Here is a 19,840-nt window from a genome sequence, read left to right as displayed (position 1 = left end):
CTCCCCAAGGAAGAGATAGGGTTCACTTGGAAAAAACTGCCTATCATTCAAATGACTTGTATTTTAACGTGTGTGGGGTCTCTAGTGCTCCGACCTCTTCATACCACCGACCTCAGCAGGTTAGACCCTTGGGTGCTGTGCCCCTTCGGATGTGGTCTGCACAGATGCAGAGAGAGAGGTCTCAAGTCTCGCACCTCAGATGTGGTTTATAATGTACAAGAATGAACATCCTATTTCGCTTCACATCATTTTGTAAATCACAAGGTGCTTGATCTCTTTTGTTGTTTTTTTCTCTCTGCTTTGTATGTTTCCTTCCTGAAGATACATTATCTTCTAATCTCAGGCATTTGCTCGAGAAAAGAAAATCTCCTTGCCTGAAACACAGTTTCTCCATCAAAACCTTTCCCCTGTTGAAATGCCACCTCCTTCAAGAAGCCTTCCACGATCAGCCCACCCTGTGGGACCTTTCCTTCTGAATACTAATGTGAAGATCACACACTGTGTAATCTTACATGAGAGGCTTCCATGTAGGCTCTTTGATTTCCCTCTGAATTATAATCTGTTCAAGGGTAACACCTCTGTAACACCTTTCTGCCCCTCTCACAATGCTCTGAGACCCATGACACCAAGAAAATGCTTGTTGAATAAATGGAAGCATTCTTGCTCCTCACTGATTTATCTTAATTCTAAGAATTATAGAAACATTCTTTCCAAAAATAACTCCTATAGGAAGTCTGGCTCACATAAAGAAAAGTGGGAATTGGGTTGAAGAACTAGACACAGAAAAGGGAAATTCTGGTGGGTTCACAAGTCGTAAACAGACAGTCAAAGCACCCTGAGACCATGTGGTTTCCAAGAATCCTTGACCCCTCAAAACATAGCATTTGGTCAACTGAGGCTGAATCTTCTTTAGCCTGGCTTCATTTGGATTGATTTCACATTACTTATTGTCTTGGTTTCTGTGGCCCTCCAGAAGAGGGACAAGGTCCTTCTAGAGGCATCTCTACTGTAGGCTTGTCGTCCAGCCCACAGTGATCATCACAGTTCAGTCTCTTGCTGACGAGTGTCCCCCTCACCCAAAAATGCACACACACTCCGGGACATCATACACTAACTTACGATTCAGCCTCCCTCCTAATTTCTCACTGCCTTCCTTGTTTCCCATGATCACATGAGTCATTATTTGTCTGCCCACCTTGTGATGTCTGCCCATCCTGAGTCCTACTCTTCACACAGCTTTCTCTGGGAACAGCTCCTCGGCTTCGAAGTCAAACAGACTGATTCAAATCCTGTCGCTGCCTCTTAGCAGCCACGTGACCTTGGATAAAACGGCCTTAGCAAGTCTCAGGCTTCACTGAGTGAATGCCGTAGAGCCCCTGATGGTGTTTTCTGCATACCTGGAATAGGGCAGCATAACTATGAGCTGGAGTGGACCGTGTTGTCTAAAACCCAGTGACCACTGCATAATGCCACTGTGAAATACTCGGAGCCATGTGACAGCAGACGGGGAGAGGTGCGGACAGGCGCAGGGTCTCAGACTGAAAACAGGATGAGAGCAGGGATTTCTCTGAACTGAGGCTCTGTTGTTACGACAAAACGACTATTTCCCACTCAGCACCGTCCAGGGCCTCTCAAAGTGACTCCTGCCCTGTCAGGGCTCGGCCTGGGACTGAACCCTGTTCCTTGTTCTGCTTGCTATCGCTCCCTCGTTCTTTTTTTCTCCATCTCATGAGGGGTAGACCTCTGGAGGACGATGTGGCTCCCAGCCCCATGCCCCTCTGGCAATTCCTTGGAAGACCCTGGCTTTCTAGTCAAGAGTCGAGGGACTTTGCCAAATGGCTTCATAACTTCTACCCCAAATTCTCTCTCCCATGTTAATCTTCTCCCCAACCCCTTCCTTAGCCTCTTAAGAGGAAAGCCAGCCTTGGCCCGCAGCCTACGATCCTTGCTGGGAGGTGGAAATGGTGTTAGTCCGGAGCTGGGCTGAGGCTCCCTGGGGCAGCCCGACACTCTTCCAGCTGAGCCGTGTCTAATGCCGAGCAGGCTGTGACCAACACCCCCCACGACGTGTGCCTTTATGGAAAAGTGCTGCAGGAGGGCGGCCTTCCTCCCTCCTAAGTGAGAAAATGAAGGGGGGGTCCAGTGTCCCCACCAGCCAGCTGCTTCTCACCCTTGGCCCAGGCCCTTTGGTGCAGGCAGATGTGATGTGTTCTAACCTCCAAGCAGAGTGGGCTCAAGTCAATCTGCAGACAGAAGCCACCCACAGGTGAATTTGGAGGGTCTCTAGTGCTCATCATGTCCAACCTCCAAATACGCTCATGCCCTTGGGACCAAGGAGTACACCTATCACGGTGAGGCTCCTAAACTATCATGCGTTTCAGACTCTCTTCCCTGGGCTGTGTTCACATATTTATGACACTTAATCACATTGCAGAACCCGAACTGCATAGAACTGATGAAGACCTGAACACCAAGCAGTCTACTTACCGAGTGCTGCTAACTGCCTGGGCAATAGCCACAGGGTCCACCTGGGCACACTCACACCCAGAAACTCCTGGGCAAAGGCTGGCCATTCTGTACAGAGCCTCACTGGCTGTTAAAAGGTCCTTCCTTGAGTTTGGCCAGTGGGCATCCCTGCTGAGTCCTGCTTTGGTCCAGATGTTACCTTTCTGGATGTTCATACATGCACACTGAGGAAGACAGCTTAACATTGCTACACACCATTACTGGGTCCTGGAATGCTGGCTGTAACTGTCCGCCTTCTGCTGGAGACAGCCAACAGTGCCTCCAGTTACTCTTCCATGGCAGAGTCAGGGGTTCCTCATTCCCCTGTGCTCTCCTCACTGGGCCCACTCTAGCCGGCCCATGTCCCCCTGCAGGGGAATGCCCAGAATTGATGATGGAATCAGTTCAAAGCAGAATAAGTAAGTCCTCTTTCACGGCCTGTTTTAGAAAATGCACCCTAAGCTCGGGAGTCATGTCATCTCCCATGCCTCGTCAATATGGGACAAACAGCTTAAGGTTAAGAGTAGAGGTTGGGAGTCAGATAGCATTGGACCAGCTTTCGTTCATTCTCTTTCTTACCTTGAGCTAGGGAGACTATTGAATCTGAGTGTCAGAATTTTTATTTTTAATCTGCATCAGGAGGGCGATGGGAAGTACTGATATAATGTGTTTGAAGTGCTTTGTATGGCATCTGCCACTTTGCTCATTATATGCTGGCTATTCTGCATTTCACTGCTGTCATCTCTAAACCCTGAAGTTCTTTCCACATGGGCTTCTGCTCAGTCAATCCAATTCGCAGGTGCTTTTCTGACAGATTGCAGGTCCTAACATCATTAAGTTCCAGTAAATTTGTTAAACTTGCCTATTTCTTTAGCCTGCTCTTTGGGATCCTGAGCATCTGGAGTTGTCTTCCTTGAATCTTCTATGTCCTCATCCTAATAAAGTATGAATAAGTAAGGTCAAGGACAGAGGCCCAGAACCAGTCCCCGGGACCTCCTTTCCAGATGAATGTTGATCTTTTAATTAGTACTGTTTGGCTGGGCTCACTCTGCCAGTCATGACCTTGTGAAATCTCCAAACTGTTTTATGAAGTCCTCTCCGAATGAAATTCTGGCTTTTTTGTGTGTTCTTTTCTTTAGGAAATATGCTATGTGTGTCTATGGAACACATTTATAGGAAATGTGTCTATAGAACATGAAAAACTATTTTTTTTTCATAAAAGGAGGAATTTTGACAAGAGAAATTTTTCACATGTAATTAAGGCCCCTAATCTATTGACTCTGAGTTAATAAAAAAAGGTCACCCTGGTGGGCCTTGGCTAATCAGGTGAGCCATAAAGACACTGGGGAGACTGGAAGCGAGAGAGAGTTTCCCACTGGCCTTGAAGGAGCACCTGCCATGCTGTGGAGAAGTCCATGTGGCCAGGACCCTAAATGGCCTCCAAGAGTTGAGAATGATGCCCAACTGACAGCCAGTAAGGAAATGGGACTTCAGTCCTACAATCGCAAGGAACTGAATTCTTGGAAAGCTTGGAAAACTTGAAAGCTGGGGAAAGGATCCTAGTCTCAAAGGAGATCAGGTTTGATTGATGCCTTGACTTTAGCTTGATGAGACCCTGAGCAGAGCACCAGTTACACTGTGCCTGAACTCCTGACCCATGGAGACTGTGAGATAATAGACACATGTTGTTTCCAGCTGCTGAGTTTGTGGTCACCAAGCAGTCTGTGCTGCCCCTGCTGTCAGGGCATGCTCCTCTGGGCCTTGTGCTGAGGTGGCAGGTGCTGCACAGACAGGTGATTAGGAGGAGCACAGGTTCCTTCGACTGCATCAGACCTGACAACTCACTTTAGCATGAACCCCTCCAAGACGTGGCAAAGGCATCAGCCTGGGGACAAAAATTGAAGCTTGGCCGAGGTGTAGGAATATGTGGGGATTGCATCAAGTATGCCAAACACTATTGTGGGGATCCCTCCAACTGCAAAGCCCAACAGGTTGTTTAAGACAAGAAGAGAGGACAGATCTCTTCCAGCAGAGGGGAGATCATGCTGGGATGGTGAGCACACATCAGGGCAAGCCAAGAGGGGGGAGAAGCAGAGAGAGAAAAAGGGTCTTTGTGTGATTACGGGTGGGAACTGGAGAGCACTTTGGAAGCAAGGGTTATTTTAACACACAATTTAAAAATTACTTATTTGGGAGAACTCAGCATTATCACGTTATCCAAAATCACCCCAGTTGTGGATGCTTGTCACACAGTTTGCTAATAATCTGTATGGTGGTGGGAGGGAATCTAACTAAAAACATCTGTTAAACGTGAATATGATAATCATGTCTTATTTTTATTATTTTTCTCATGATACAATCTTGAAAGAGTGGGATTGAGTGGAACCTGAGTAGATTTGCATTTATATGCAGAACGTAGGTGTGCCTTGACTTGGCATTCCAAAATAAAGTGAGTGATCTTTTCCATTAGGACAGTTTGGGTCACACCAGCTGCCAGCTTTTAAGCATTTATTCATTTCTTTATTTTCCCTAAGGAGATACAGGCATGCTGTGGCCCTCTCCCAAGCTGTGGCAAAATGACTGATAGTTGGATTTCTTTTAATCCATCCAAGTAATGCCGAGTGTCTGAAGCTTTGGTAATCGGATCCTACCGACTTTAAAGACCACTGCCAAAATACCCATAGCACAGAGGTTTGGCAACTTCATTTAATCATAGCAAAAGGATTACAAAGTGCAAAACAAGCCCCCAGACAGCTATGAAATGGGCCAATTCAGAAACTGACTCTGGCTGAGGAGCTGCTCAGGCTGGCTCCCTTTCACACTGCTGTGTGTTCTCCCTCTCAAACTGCCTTGGTCAAGATTGGCAGCGTTTGTGACACACAGAAGAGAAGAGATGTCAAGGGGAACTGACTCGAGATCATAAGAATGAACAGTGTCTGCTCATATGTCAGGCTCAGGGCTGGTGAATCCCAAACCATGGTGCCCAGGTTATCCCGCTGTGGGAAGGTTAATGGAACAGTCAGCTGGTCAGCCTCGGAAATAAAAGTCAAATGGCAAATTTAGAAGCTGTCCCTTGTCTCTTTAAAGCAAGAAATCGCAGTAGCCATGATGCTTTATCTACCAACAATAATACAATTTGTATTAAGAGCAATAGCTTGTTCACCCTTTGACAAATATTTTGTGATCATAGCAGGAATTAAGGGTGACTTGTGACTGGGTGCTGATCTGGAATTGCTCAATTATGACTTCAGCGTTAGAGGCCTCTTTCCATTTGAGGCCTCAGTATGGAGGCTCGGACATGAAACCTCTGATCCTTCTGCTCCAGCAGGGGTGAGGCATAAAAGAGTGGGCAAGAAGGATCTGCAGAGGCCACTGCTGTCTGGGCACCAAACATCCTGTTTGCTTGGTTCTCACTGGTACAAGTTTGTAGTCAGAATAAAATTCTAACATAAAACCCAAACATTCAGCACAAGTTTCGATTAGGCAACTTTAGTCACTGAAAAAGTGCAAATGCAGACTCCTGCATAGATCTGATTTGCCATGCTAGGCCAAGCTTATTTTATTACATACATTCTGCATTCTAAGAACTAATAACTTCGTATTGTAAACATTAAGCATACAGAGTTAAAATTCAAGGCCACATTATATCGTTGATTGTCTCTTTTGTTGTGTATCTTTGGCTGGCCGAGATCAACTCGTAGTGTATAAATGCATAAGTTATATAATTATTATATAAAAAGGAAAAAAAAACCCATTGACTTGTATACTTCATTCTGACAAACGCACAGCGTTCGCGACTCAAAAGGAAAACGGAAGCCCGTAACCCAAACGCCTGGGTGATTCTGGATGGTGGCAGCCAAGAAGGCGTTCTCTTACCTGACCCTCGGGGGAAAAGAGCCCCCACGTGATGAGGTCCTGAATGTTTCTTTTAAATATCAGACAATTCCAGTTAAATTTTTCTTTTGACAAACAAACAAGCAAAAGAGATGCATATTTTTGTTTCTGAATTCTACCACGTCCCCTTCCTCCATGACGCTGTGTCCTTCCTCATGACCCTGGGTTTGGCCTAACACTGACTGCGTCAAACCTCAAGGCTCCATGACGCCCTCTCCATGCTCCCAGGACTGCCCTAAGTCCAGTCTTGACGGCTTGAGAAGTTTCTTTCCCAGTCCTTACCCCTCCTTCTCTGCTGCCTCGTCTTCCACCTCCACCACCCCTCAGTCTGCACCCACACACCCACTCTCCATCCACGTCCTCGGTCCCTCTGCTCGGCTCAGAGTTCCTGTAATACTGTAAGGTTGGAGACTTCGGGTTGGCTTCACAGTGTGAGAGAGCTGGTAGCTCTCCATCCAATGGAATGAATGTGATCTCACCTAAAACAGTAAGTGTGGATGAGTCCCGCATCAGTGTCTGCCGATGGGCCACTGTCTCTCGTCTTTGTTCTTTTTTCTTTTTGATATGTTTCTATGTTTAAATACAGGTAGTTTCCCTTAAAATGGCATGATTGACTGTACGTTAGGTTGAGACCATCCTTACGTCTATGGCTTTCAGTTGATCCCAGTTTGCGTCAGCAGGACCCTTGCCCTGTTCTCGGGTCCACACGCTGCTGAGGAGCACTCTTTGGCACTTTGTCCTTACGACTTCCTGCTTCTATTTACAATGTCTTTCACAAGGTCGGTCCACACACTGTATGTCCATATACATTACATTTCTAGCATCCTCCCCATTTTGACCTAACAGTTAAGCAACACTTTTTCCCTCCCCCTAAGAGTCTTTGGATATTTCCCCTGCCTTCCTTTCCCAGCCCTAGTCAAGCATTTTCATTCCTTTTGAGGCACTTTTGATTCATGTTCTCCATTAGAGTTTGTGGCAATTTATTGGCGATTGCATGTCGTTGGGAAAGGCCTGTCTCAGGTCTTTAGTAGTAAGTGCCCAGATGGGAAGGCATGTGGCTGGCTGGCAGCCGCGTGTTCGGGTATATGCCTCCAGTGGGAGAATTCCAGTATGGGTTTGGGGCAGCAAAAAAACTGGATGATGTCACAGGTAGGGCCGGAGGGTGGGGGGCCACAAAGTTCATCTTCTGCGGGTGGGCGTGATAGGAGCCCATGTAGGGGAGGTCCGAGGGGTACTTGTACAGGGAGGACTCAGGAGGGTGGGGCTGCAGGGCCTGGGCGATGCCGTGGAAGTCAAACTTGTAGGCATAGCGCTTCCCGTGGACCTTGGTCATGATGTTCTTGTCATAGTAGTATCGGAGGGCGCGGCTGAGTTTGTCATAGTTCATGTTGGGTTTGCTCTTCCGCTCTCCCCAGCGCCGGGCCACCTCATCAGGGTCCGTCATCTTGAATTCGCCGTTGGTGCCTTCCCAGGTGATGCAGTTGGAGTTGGAGCTATCGGACAGCAGCTCCAGGAGAAACTGCCAGAGCTGGATCTGTCCGCTCCCTGGGGAGGTGGGGGAGAGAAGCAAACACCAGTGAGAACGGGCTTGGGTCTGCCACCCCGGAGCAGACTCAGGTGCCCTGGTCTTCCCCCCAGACTCCCTTCCCAGGCCCATGCACCCATCCCTCAGTGGCTGCTCTTGCCCTCCAGCACTCTGCAGCAGAGAGCATTCCTTAGCTGAACAGGAGTGCCTCACCCACCCCACAGAGCACAGAGGCTAGTCCCCTGCTCCTGAAAGGACCAGGCCGCCGATGCTGCTTGTGCTTCAGAGCCCCCCAGTGTCAGACAAGGCAGGGCTCTAGCTAAGGCCAGAGGTCCCTGGCTCTTCCCTTCCCTGTCCTGCTCATCGCCTCCCCATCGGAGAGCTTACACTTACTGATCACAGGCACGAGCACCCTCATCTCGAGCCCCCAGGGAGTGTGACCTAAGATGGTGCTCCTTGGTGACTCTGAGACTGACAGACAGACCCAAGTCCTATGGGAATGCAAAGAATTCCTATGGGGCAAAGCTGGTTTCATCCATTTCTGGCTTCCTTTAAAAAGTCAAGGCCAACTTTGTGTTTCGGCGGTGGAAGGGCTTATTTTTCCTATTTTGTGAAGCAAAAATGTCATCGTGTTGATGGCAATAATGACTTAATGCCATTTATATTGGCCAGGTCAAGTAAAATAATACAAGTCAGAATTAGGAAATGAACTCCTAAAAGTTTATGGAAAAAATAGAGAATGGAAGTAAACACCGTTATTTCTAACATAACATTTTGCTGGCACCCAGCAAGCAATTCTGTCAAAACTTTTCCTAGAACAGAATTAACCCACTCAAAATGAGGAAGTTTAGAAAAAAGTTGGCTGTTTTTCAAACCAGATCACCTATTTCCAGTATTTGGGCAAATGCATCGTAACGGAAATCCACGTGTTGCCCCTGCGGGGCAATGCCAACTGTGTGAAGAGTTTCCAAAAGAAAAACTGCAGCAGTGAGAGCCGGCGGGCCCTCCTGGGGAGTGGAACAAGACCCCTGCTTAGTGAGATCTCAGTTAGCCAGGTGTCCACAGTACCAAGTTCACTCAACCCTTTAAAGTTTTATTAAATTCAGATAAAAATCCTGGCACATCATTGTAGCCACCTTGTTATAATACTTGAAGATGATTTATGGCTTTCTAAAGGAGAGACACCTGTAAATAGCAACAGTACTGTTGAGTACTAAAGTGTCTTGAACAGATTTTTGAAGCTTTGAAAATGGGTAGAGGTAGGTCATTCCTCCTATATACTAGCTACGGCCCTACCTTGGGCATATTATCAAAAAGATTACATTTTATTATACTACCAGTAAATGCCAATAGATGTGATAAAATGATTAAAGTAACTTTAACTGGCAACAATTCAGAGAATTAGTGTAACGTAAAAATCAATTGTAAATTCATTTTTCTCTAAAGCCTTCCCACTAACTCCCTGTATAAATTGTCCAACTCATAAATCCTTGTTTCCGCCTTGGCTACATGGAAATGGATATGTTCATGAATCCATCCATACAAAGAGCATCATGAGAAAGGTCAGCCTTTTCTAAAAATGTTCTGGAAAATTATCATTTTCAGTCTAGAGACACATTTGAAATGGATTAACAGCTTGTCATCCATTGCAATGGAAACCTTTGCTTTTTTGGGACCACATATTCAAACTGTTCTCAATCAAATGTTGTTGCCCCAACATTTCATTAATATGCATTTCAAAAAATATAAAGAGGGGTATGGGTGAGCATATGGTTTTAGTATATGTACTGTAACCAAAGGCTTACTGCTTGAAAAAAAATTCCATATATGACCTGGGAATAGGGAAAAACATGGATTTTTGATTTAACAGTCTAACATATGCTTCAATAAAAATACATAGAGTTGTTTGAGAATAAATATTCACTGTCAACCTCCTCCCACAGGGAGAGCGAGTCCACAGATTTTGCATAAATACACAGACCTTCCTAAACCGCCAAAATGATACTTAGTATCCATTCAAACCTTGGCACTGCCTCTCAGGAATCTGTCCCTTGCTCTTATGAACTTATCAACTTCCTTTATAAATATGTACAGGAGAGAACCAGTGAACAAAAGTGGTTTCATGTCTCTCCTACTTCTGAAGAATTAGAATGACAGGGACTTAAATTCATAGCTGGACACTCAAGGCTCAAAGGACAGATGCAGATGCACAATAAATATCTCAATAGACTTGACTATTTTACCCATCAGCCTTTAAGACACAGGGCTTAGGCCTCTGAGCATTTCAAGGGTCTGTGGGAATAAGAGATCTGGAAAGAAAATTCATCAGCTTTCAAAGCTGAGAACAAAACTGTAAGTGCAAAAGCAATTAGTGTTTAAGTAAATGGTATAAACTGTAACATTATGTCAAGCTCATTAACTATTACATTTAATATTTGTAACAAAACCCACTGCATGCCAGTACAGAGCAGATTTTCTTTCTGTACAAGAATTCCCCAGGATGCGCAATGGTTATTGAGAATCACAGTCAATGATAAACTAAATGAGTTACTCATGGCCACAGAATTTCAAAAGCAATTTATTAAATTCTTATTTTCCTGTCAAAACATGAACACTTACTGTGCTGTAAGGGTGCATTTTTGAATATAGAATAGGGACTCCAAAATGAATACCTGAGGTTTAGGAAGCGGGAGAGTGGCTGGGGTCCTGCACGCCACACCCCCAAGTACATGAAGCAGCTTTTACAAGACAGGACCTTGCATCCGAACAGCATCGTCCTCCCCACCTCAGAGGTCACTTTTCTTGGGTAAAACCCTTCATATTTATTTTCTCACTGTATCTTGATAATATTCTTGCTACATCAATAAAGACTAGCTAGCTAATTTCATGTGCAGCGTAATTACCCAAAAAGCCAGGATAGGGGGTAAAAACCAAAGCTGGAGGCTACCAGCCAGCTACTTGAGTGACCAGTAGGTCACAGCAGAGAGGCGCGTGGCTCCAAAAGACAACCTTCAATTTTTAGGATAGTGTTCTCTTAATGGGATTGAAAGAAAAGAAGAGGAACAGCAGCAAAGAGACACAGACTGAATAAAAACGGGCAAAACACCAAAGCGGTTTACAAACCACAGAGACAAGCGGGGCTGGGAGTGACTCAGCAGCTGTGGGTCAAGTAGGAGAGACGCTGCAGTAAATAAGGCAGAGAGACGCCCAGCAAGCATTCTGGTGGCAGTGTCTGAGGCCACTTCCTCCAGGTGCTGGGGTGCTGCAGAAAACACCATGTGCACACCTGGACCCTCCACCGTGTTGAGATCAAGACAGCAGGAGTGTCCCAAGTGGACCTTTGCCCACATGGCTCAGATAGGACTTGTAGGGCAGACAGGGTAGGAGGGTGGGTGGCAGCACCACTTTGCAGTTGGCACTCTCAGCTGATCCCAGCTTGGCCCCCTCGGGCACCTTGGGCAGCTCACCTAGCTCTCTGCGCCTCAGGGTCCTCATCTGCAAAACTGGAGGTGACATAATAGTGCTATCTTGCAGGGTCACCACGAGGATAAACTCAGTACATGAACACTCTTACATGGTTTGTTTGGCTGAAAATCAGAATTTGAAGAAAGGTACACCCCTTGCCTAGAGCCGGGAGATGCAGAAAGGAAGACACGTGTCCCCAGGAGCCCCTGTGCAGAAGCTGGGGACAGTGTTCTTGGGGCTGGCTGATAATCCACAAAATGTGCCAGGCACCATTCTGAACATTTTGCATGTGTTTCTTTAATCTCTTCAAGAATCATGTGATTGCCCATTGTGAGAATGAGGAAATTAGATCCCAAAGAGGTGGAGCGACTTATCTTCTGTCAGAAAGGGCTGGAACTCGGACACCAGGTTTTGATGCTGAATTACTGCACAGGCCACTGCTTTTGGGCCTGGTTTCTGCACACAGCTCCACAATCCTCTCACATTCCCCCAAACTATCCCCACCCTGGGCCTGGAGATTGGGAGGTCCCCAGTGGAAAACGGGACACTCCTCCCTCCTAAGAAATGTGAAAAGATCCCTGGAATCAGTCTCTGGTACGGCATGGAGCAGGACACATTTTCGGGCCCACAATTAAAGACTACCTAGTTAATATCAAGGGAGCCACTGAACGTAACCCAGGAAAGCTCTGCCCTGGAAAGGCAATTTCCGTTCATTAGGGGAGCCACACTGAGTCCTCAGCCATCCCGAGAGACATAAAAGAGTCGGGTCTCTCATCTCTGATCCACGACCCAGTAACACAGGGACTCACTTCTCTCAAAAGGAGAAACGTGGTCCCGCGTGCACCAAATGAATATTCACTCTGGGCATGTTGAGATGCTGTTAGCATCTTGTACATTCATACTGCATGTCGTCGTCTTTCCATTTAAAATGATTAAAAAGAGGCTGCCCTGTATAAAGAGCAAAGGTAGCAATTTTAAGTGGTGAAGGATTTATTTATCAGAGAATGGGAAAATAGAATCAAACAGGAAGATGCATTCTCATTAACAGCAAGATAAAAGATTCTGGTTTCATGGGGAAAGGCCACACGAATGCAACTGACTCGCAGCCTAAGGAGAGGTGGGGAGGCCTGCCTCTGTGCATGAGGCAGAAGCAGTCTCTACCTTCACATCAGGACTTGGATGTAGCCACTTTCCCCAGGCCCAACAAGAAGGGCCTCAGTGGTACAAAGCGTGGTCCTTTGCTCTCCAGGCCAGTGCTGCCGATGTGTTATGAGCCCAGACGTTCTCCCAGGCCTGTGATGGGCCTGCAGTCTCCTCCTGCCCTGCCCAGGTCCCTCTGCCCACAGCGGGCATCTCCAGGCTGCACTAGTGTGCCATCATGAGAGCTGATGCTCTGGCCCCACTGTCCGTGAGCTTTGACCCAGCCACACCTGTGAGCTTTGACAATACGGATGTGGATATGTCTTTCATTTAGCCAACTTGTGTGAGTGACAAGGTCAGGTTGGTCTTGTTGGTAGCCTGACACCTTCCTCCTCTTCATCCCTGACCCATCATCCCATGCACTAAATGATCATTAAACTGAATGGAAATCCTTCCTTTCTATCCTCTTGGCCCCTGTTCTCCGAGCCCTTCCGCGTCCTTCATACTTAGTCAGGGCCAGTGTAGGGCAAGAAAATAAAAGCACACTTTGGAGACAGTCACGGTTCAAATCTGGCTTCCCTTTGTATTGGCTGTGCGACCCAGGGAAAGTTACCTAATGTCTCTGGACCTGATTTCTCTTCTGTAGGATGAAGATAATGACCTCCGAGGGCTGTTATGAGATGGGACCACTGACATGCCCAGGCATTACATGGGGCGGGAGCTATGTGATTGTTATTTCACATGATTGTATTAATGTTCCCAGAGTGTTTCAGCTTCCGTCCTTTTCCTCTTTCTAATCTGTCATGAACATTGCTGCCAGATCAGTCTTCCTGAAGCATGACTGATAATAATAATCTCAAAACATAGTGCTCATTTTTATCTGAATGGTGATGGAAGTAGCTGCAAATGGAACATTGAGCACATGAATGAGGAGGGACCGAGACCCTGGAGGCTTGGCGCCCAGCTGGGTGTTCACAGAAGAGAACAAAGCCGGTGGCCCCATGGTTTGGAAAGGGCTGTAAAGACCTGAGCCTATTTCTCCAACAGAATGTAAGTTCCTTGAGGATCCAAAATGGTATCGCCTTATTCCTTGCGTCCATTTATTCAACAAATAATTATTGAACACCTGATCTAGGTCCCAGTCCCTTCTTATTGCCCAGATGCTTAAAAAATTTCCTAAGTTATAACATGAATTAAAATGTAATGCCAAAGATATAGACAGTCAGTAATGATATGTCATGTTCTCAAAGGATAGATTCCCCTATAGGCACCTCCGCTGACTGAAACTGAATTTTCCCATTTCCAACCCTATTTTGGCCTCAATGTTTGGGAAATATACATTCCAGCTTGTGCTTGCAATATGTCTGTGACATTTTAGCATCTGAATTTGCTGTTGAGAAAATACCGCATATGCTGTGAATTTCTGAAACTGATGCCAGCGCAGCTGGTTCTGATCTGAATGCAAACAAATAAAATAATTTGGTTGGCACTGAAATGTGATGACAGGTGACAATCCCTGGCAAGGTATGGGTTACAAATGGGCCAGAAAAGGATCTGCACTTTCTTCTAGCACCTAAGTTCAGAAACAGAGCATTCATTGAAGATGATCTTCAACTTGAAGTCTTTTGGCTGTAATTCAGGATCTCCTTTTAAAATCTTATTTTATCTGCTTCAATGATGGGTTGAATTGTGTCCCTCACCAAATTCACATGTTGGGAGTCCTAGCCCCCAGTACTGCAGAATGTGATCTTATTGGGAAATAGAGTCTTTACCCAGTTGATCAAGTTGAAGTGAGGTCTTAGAGTGGGTTCCAATCTAATATGACTGGTGTCCTTATAAAAGGCGGAAATTTTACAGAGACATATGCAGAGGGGAGACCAGGCAAGAAGACACAGGCAGAAGATGGGCATCTACTAGCCAAAGGCAGAGGTCTGGGAGAGATGCCCCCTCTCATGGCTCTCAGAAGGAATTACCTTGCCAACACCTGACACGTTGAGTTTGGACCTCTGGCCTCCAGAACTGTGAGACAATGAATGTCTATTGTCTAAGCCCCTAGTCTGTGGTGCTTTATTACAGCAGTCCTAGGGCTTGGATTAGTTAATAATGCTCTTTTCTGAAGAAGCTGAACTCTTAATTGATAACCAGACTCATTTTTTTCCTCTCAGGAAAATTATACAGTGAGACCTAAAACTAAAACTTGTTCCATTGAAGAGATTTCTCATAACACAAATTTATCTTTCAAGATAGCCACTGCCAAAAAGGTAACTGTGTAAAAGCAAAATCATCAGCAGTGTCTCACCTGGATTTGCAAGGCGGCTACTTGTTGGTCCAAGAATCTGATAAGGATCTATAGCAAAAGAAAACAAGTCAAATTCCAAAGACGTGGTATGACGTAACCACAGACATAACACTGACCCACTTGAGTTTCCAGATCTCACAGTTAAACATCCCCCATGCCAAAGTCACCTAGCACCACTTCCTGTATTAAATATGTCACATGGGATTGAGAAGTTTCTTGCTAACAGCCTCCTATCTGGTGGCAGAGCTCAGACTTGGCTCAGGGTTCCTGACACCAGGCCAGGGCTCTTGCCATCCCAGGATATCAATAGGGCACGTGTGCGATGAGTCCCCACTTGGCCCCAGGGCCATGTTGGCTGTGCTGATGGACACACCGGCAACAGCAGCCTTCCATTGCATTTCCATACTGGGCTTGGCATAAATGCTGACATCCCCACATGCGGCCTCAAGGGCAAAATTAAATAGATTCATACGTTGCAAAGAAGTAACCTGTGTGCAAGCAGAATGCTTTTTCTGTATTGACTGCCCAGGTTTTGGAAATGTTTTAGCAAAATCTCAAGTCATCCCGGCTGAGTAGATTAATAATCTGGTCCTCATTTTTATATATGAGGGATTCATGAAGAAGAAAAAGTAACCATTCAGTTTGTTAAGAAGGTGACAATTTTAGAAATACAGTTTCTTCCCTTAATGGCCATTGGGAAGTTCCCTGAAACATACCTAACTGAGGACGCTGGTCTTCAGTTTTGGGCACTGTGGAAGGAGACGGTTGAGCAGCTGAAAATCCAAACACAAAAGAGACGATTAGCTAAAACTTATATGGGCCACTAGTCTTTGATGCTGTTGTATCACCATTTCATCAACTACCTTAGTTATTAACATAATAGTCTAACTCTTGTAATAAACATCTATGGTAAGGAAAGAATTTCCTCTCTAATGAAACCAAATGTAAATTAGACACTGAAGTACAAAAAGGAGGGCACTTACAATTATTATTATTATTATTATTATTTTTTTTTAGTGTATCAGGGAAAACAGTATTTATTAATGTAAAATATCTTGACTTCATATTGTAAGAACCTGTAAATGTAGGTCTGCTTTGCTCTACATTTAGATGATGCCCAATTTTTTTTTTTTTTTTGAGAGGGCATCTCTCATATTTATTGATCAAATGGTTGTTAACAACAATAAAATTCAGTATAGGGGGGTCAACGCTCAATGTACAATCATTAATCCATCTCAAGCCTAATTCTCGTCAGTCTCCAATCTTCTGAAGCATAATGAACAAGTTCTTACATGGTGAACGAATTCTTACATAGTGAATAAATTCTTATTTGGTGAACAGTACAAGGGCATTCATCACAGAAACTTTCAGTTTTGATCATGCAATATGACTTATAAACAATCAGGTCAAATATGAATATTCGTTTGATTTTTGTACTTGATTTATATGTTGATCCCACATTTCTCCTATTATTATTATTATTTTTATTTTTAATAAAATGCTGAAGTGGTAGGTAGATGCAAGATAAAGGTAGAAAACATAGTTTAGTGCTGTAAGAGGGCAAATGTAGATGATCAGATGATCAGGTGTGTGCCTATGGACTAAGTATTAATCCAGGCTAGACAAGGGCAGCAAGACATCCACGGATGCAGAAGATTTCTCTCAAAGCAGGGGGGGTGAGGTTCTGAGCCTCACCTCTGTTGATCCCCAAATTCTCACCTGATGGCCCCCCTGCGACTGTGCCTGTCTTAGGTTGTTCCTCCCTTGAGGAATCTTACCCGTCTCTGGCTAACCAGTCATCTTCCGGGGCCATACAGGGAAATGTAAAGTTGCAATTATTTTAAAAATTTATTTGTACTCCACTTGTTCTGAGACTAAAAACAAAAGGAAGAATTTGAGATGGCTTACAAAACAGCTTGAAATGAATCACAGTCTTAAAATAAACAGATAAAGGGAAATCACCAGGAAAATAAAACAAGAGGTACTTTTAAACATGGCCCAAGATTAGGAAATCAGCTAGTATTTACATCTGTTCTTAAACATCCCACGAGATGTACATTTGTCTAGATCGAAATGCATTACACCATTCATTTCTTTTTGGTTTGGAAATCAGTGCAACCCCAAAAGAGAAAGAAGCGAGGCTGTGGGGGCCAGCACTGTACCTTTTGATGGGGGGGTGGGGTGGCCATGACCAGTCCAGGCTGATCTCCTGGGTGGTTCATAAGGTAAATCTGTAAAGACAAATAAATTGACTAAAAGATCGATAATGTAATTTTATAATAGATACTTTGTTTTTTGGTTTTATGTTTATTAGAATAAATATCATGCAAAAAATCCAGTAATTCAAAAATACATTCAACGTGGATTCCACTAGATTTGGGCTTTATTTACAATAATAATTTTGTATATTTTATTGAGCTAATATTTTCACCCATTAACCTGAATATTCCCAGTGATAGATTCTTGCAGTCTGCGGACTCTTCTTAGGTAATTGTCTGCAATCATAGGTCAAGGCTGTTTACAAAATCTCTTACAATCTAATTTGGCTTCCTTCTAACTGGGACTGACCTAAATTCATCCCTTTATTATCCTCATGACCCATCCAAAACAGAGCCTGCAACTTTGGTGAATCAACCAATTTTTGCTCAAGTTCTGCCCCTAAATCCACCAAATGACGTTCACGTTCCTTCTTTTTCTTCTTCCTTGAAAACTATGACTACCTTCTTATCCTATTTGCCAGCTGTTTCTCTCCACAACCCTGCATTTTCCCTTTATAATCTCACCCATATATATTAAATCAGTCTTAACTGTCTAATTTTCTCCACAAATGTGTACTCTTTCTCCTCTGAATGAATTAGGAATATCTCTAAAATGAATTGCATGACATCAACTGGCAGACTGAAATAGTATGGCCCCCACATGTTAAAAATGACCATAAGAGCTTTAGTATATGCAAATGACTCCTTTGTATTTATAATCTATTATCACTTGTCCCATGAACCATCACACTTTGCATGTGCAAATTTAATAACTATACTTCTGCATCTTCAGGGCAAGTTTTATTAATGATTATGAAGATTCTAAATCATTGCAAGTTTCTTTCAAGAACAGTTTCCAGAAATAATATTATGCATGCTCTTGCAAACTGTGCATACACAAAGCTATTTCTACATGCAGACTGATTACAAAACCATTTCACAACTATGCCTTCTTGGATTGATGGGTCTCACTCAGTTCAATGCCATGTGTCATTATGAGTCAAGTGAAAGCTGAAGCCAGATACTTCAGCAGGTGTTCTGGTGCCAGACACCTGGAGATGCTGTAAAAATCTCTCTTAAAATTAGTTTTAAGCCTCTCTTTAAACAGATCATTTACTTTGCTTAAAACTGGCAATTTTGGGTGGGTCAATCTTCAAAAAGCTTGACGATGTTGCAAAAGATGTGTCTCTTCCCATTTTCATATCCCACAGAGAACAGCAATGAAATGCAAGATGAAATTCAACACAGAACTGCCTTAATTTATTTGGTCTGTTTGGCTATGAGCATCTCAGCTAGTGTGGTCTGTGAAATGCTACCTTCCAGAGGTTTGTTTGCGTTAGATAATTTTTGTTTTTAAACTCTGCTGCTGCTTACCTCTCCCTCTCAGCTGGCATTTTTGCATTTTTGGACCCTAGGCCTTTCCCACCCAGCTCCTCAGAGTCTCATTTTTCTGGTGTTGGGGTTGCACGTGGGAACTAAATCTGCAGCTACTATCGATTTACAAATAAATTTCAACTTAAGTTTCTGGGAGCACTTGGCACACACATTCTTGTTCAGTTGCATTTTGTCTAAAAACAATAGTAGCCAGAGTTTCAATTTGAGCATTGTTTCAGAAAGAGAAATCCACTAGTAAGGCAATCTTAGCAGCAGTTAACCTAATTCAGAAGCACACATGCACATTAATAAGGGGCTTCTCTTCACCAAATGAAAGAGCAAGATAGCAAAAATGTGTTCTAGATCCTTGTTTCTTAAAGTGTGGTCCACAGACCAGCAATACTGACAACATCTGGGAGCTGGTTAGAAGTGCAGAATCTCACTCCAGATCTAAGGTTGATCAGATTCTGCACTTTACCAAGATCCCAGAATCTGCATTTTGCCAAGGTCACTTCAAGGTGAGCTGGGTGCACACTGAAATTTCAGAAAGCCCATTCTAGATGACCTCCATCACTCTTTCTAGGAATCTGTGTTCCTACAGAAAGTGATTTCAGAAATGCTGTCTGTGTCAATACAAATATATAAATGTGTAAAAAGAATTCTAGGTTGAATGCTTTTACCTGAACAGAAGAATACTAATGGAATTAATAGCCAGTGTCAGTAGACTTTCCACTACTACTTTAAACATGAACGTATTCCTCATGACATGTGACTGGAAAAAATTAAACACCAAACTATTCATAGAAAAATATTTTGAAACTCTTTATTCATAAAATCCTTCCTAGGGTGTATAACCATGTCCCATCTTCCCTTGAAAATAAGTCAGGACCTACACAGCCCTAAGCCTGATTCCTAGCCAAGAATTTGAGATGTTTATGTGAGCAGTGATGAACATGTTCATAAACATACGGCCATGGAAGATAAGTGGGCTTTTGTTTTCCTTCATGAACGTCTGCTCCAGCGCTTCCTTATCAGCTACCGATCACATGCTGTGGGCACCAAGCCTCTCTCCTGTGGGATGTGAACTGGGAAGTGCTGAGCTAAAGCCCTGCAGAGATGGGAGACCAGCCACTGTGACCTGCAGCAATGACACCACCTCAAAGCAGAGGCAGTTTTGAGTAGTTCTACTCTTTGGCTGCTTGGAAAATTATTAGTTATATATACACTTGCTAGTCATCCCTTATTGATGAGTAGTTCATAGGGCTTCTAATAAGAATGTATTCTACATTTAAATTTTTTGTTGAAATTTTTGTTGAACTGATCAATTTCAACACACTCTCCATTTCTATTCAACTTTGACCATCAAGGTAATTAATTCAT

At 44.1% G+C, this 19,840-nt stretch overlaps 1 protein-coding gene across 5 annotated transcripts in view; it reads right to left on the bottom strand.

The window, feature by feature from the left end:
* Positions 1 to 4,820: 4,820 nt before the first annotated feature.
* ERG (ETS transcription factor ERG) overlaps positions 4,821 to 19,840 on the bottom strand; it is a 253,124-nt gene continuing 238,104 nt past the window's right edge. For all 5 annotated transcript variants that reach the window (XM_073231342.1, XM_073231345.1, XM_073231344.1 and 2 more), the window contains 4 exons: positions 16,991 to 17,059; positions 15,545 to 15,601; positions 14,829 to 14,876; positions 4,821 to 7,944 (listed from right to left, as the gene is read on the bottom strand). In XM_073231342.1, coding sequence (XP_073087443.1) covers positions 7,424 to 7,944; positions 14,829 to 14,876; positions 15,545 to 15,601; positions 16,991 to 17,059 — 695 coding nt within the window. In that variant the 3' untranslated portion in view covers positions 4,821 to 7,423. The remainder of the gene's footprint in view (positions 7,945 to 14,828; positions 14,877 to 15,544; positions 15,602 to 16,990; positions 17,060 to 19,840) is intronic.

This window comes from Manis javanica, chromosome 3 (genome assembly GCF_040802235.1).
Source record: "Manis javanica isolate MJ-LG chromosome 3, MJ_LKY, whole genome shotgun sequence".
NCBI classification, from domain to species: Eukaryota; Metazoa; Chordata; class Mammalia; order Pholidota; family Manidae; genus Manis; species Manis javanica.
This window is presented reverse-complemented; position numbering and strand designations above follow the sequence as displayed.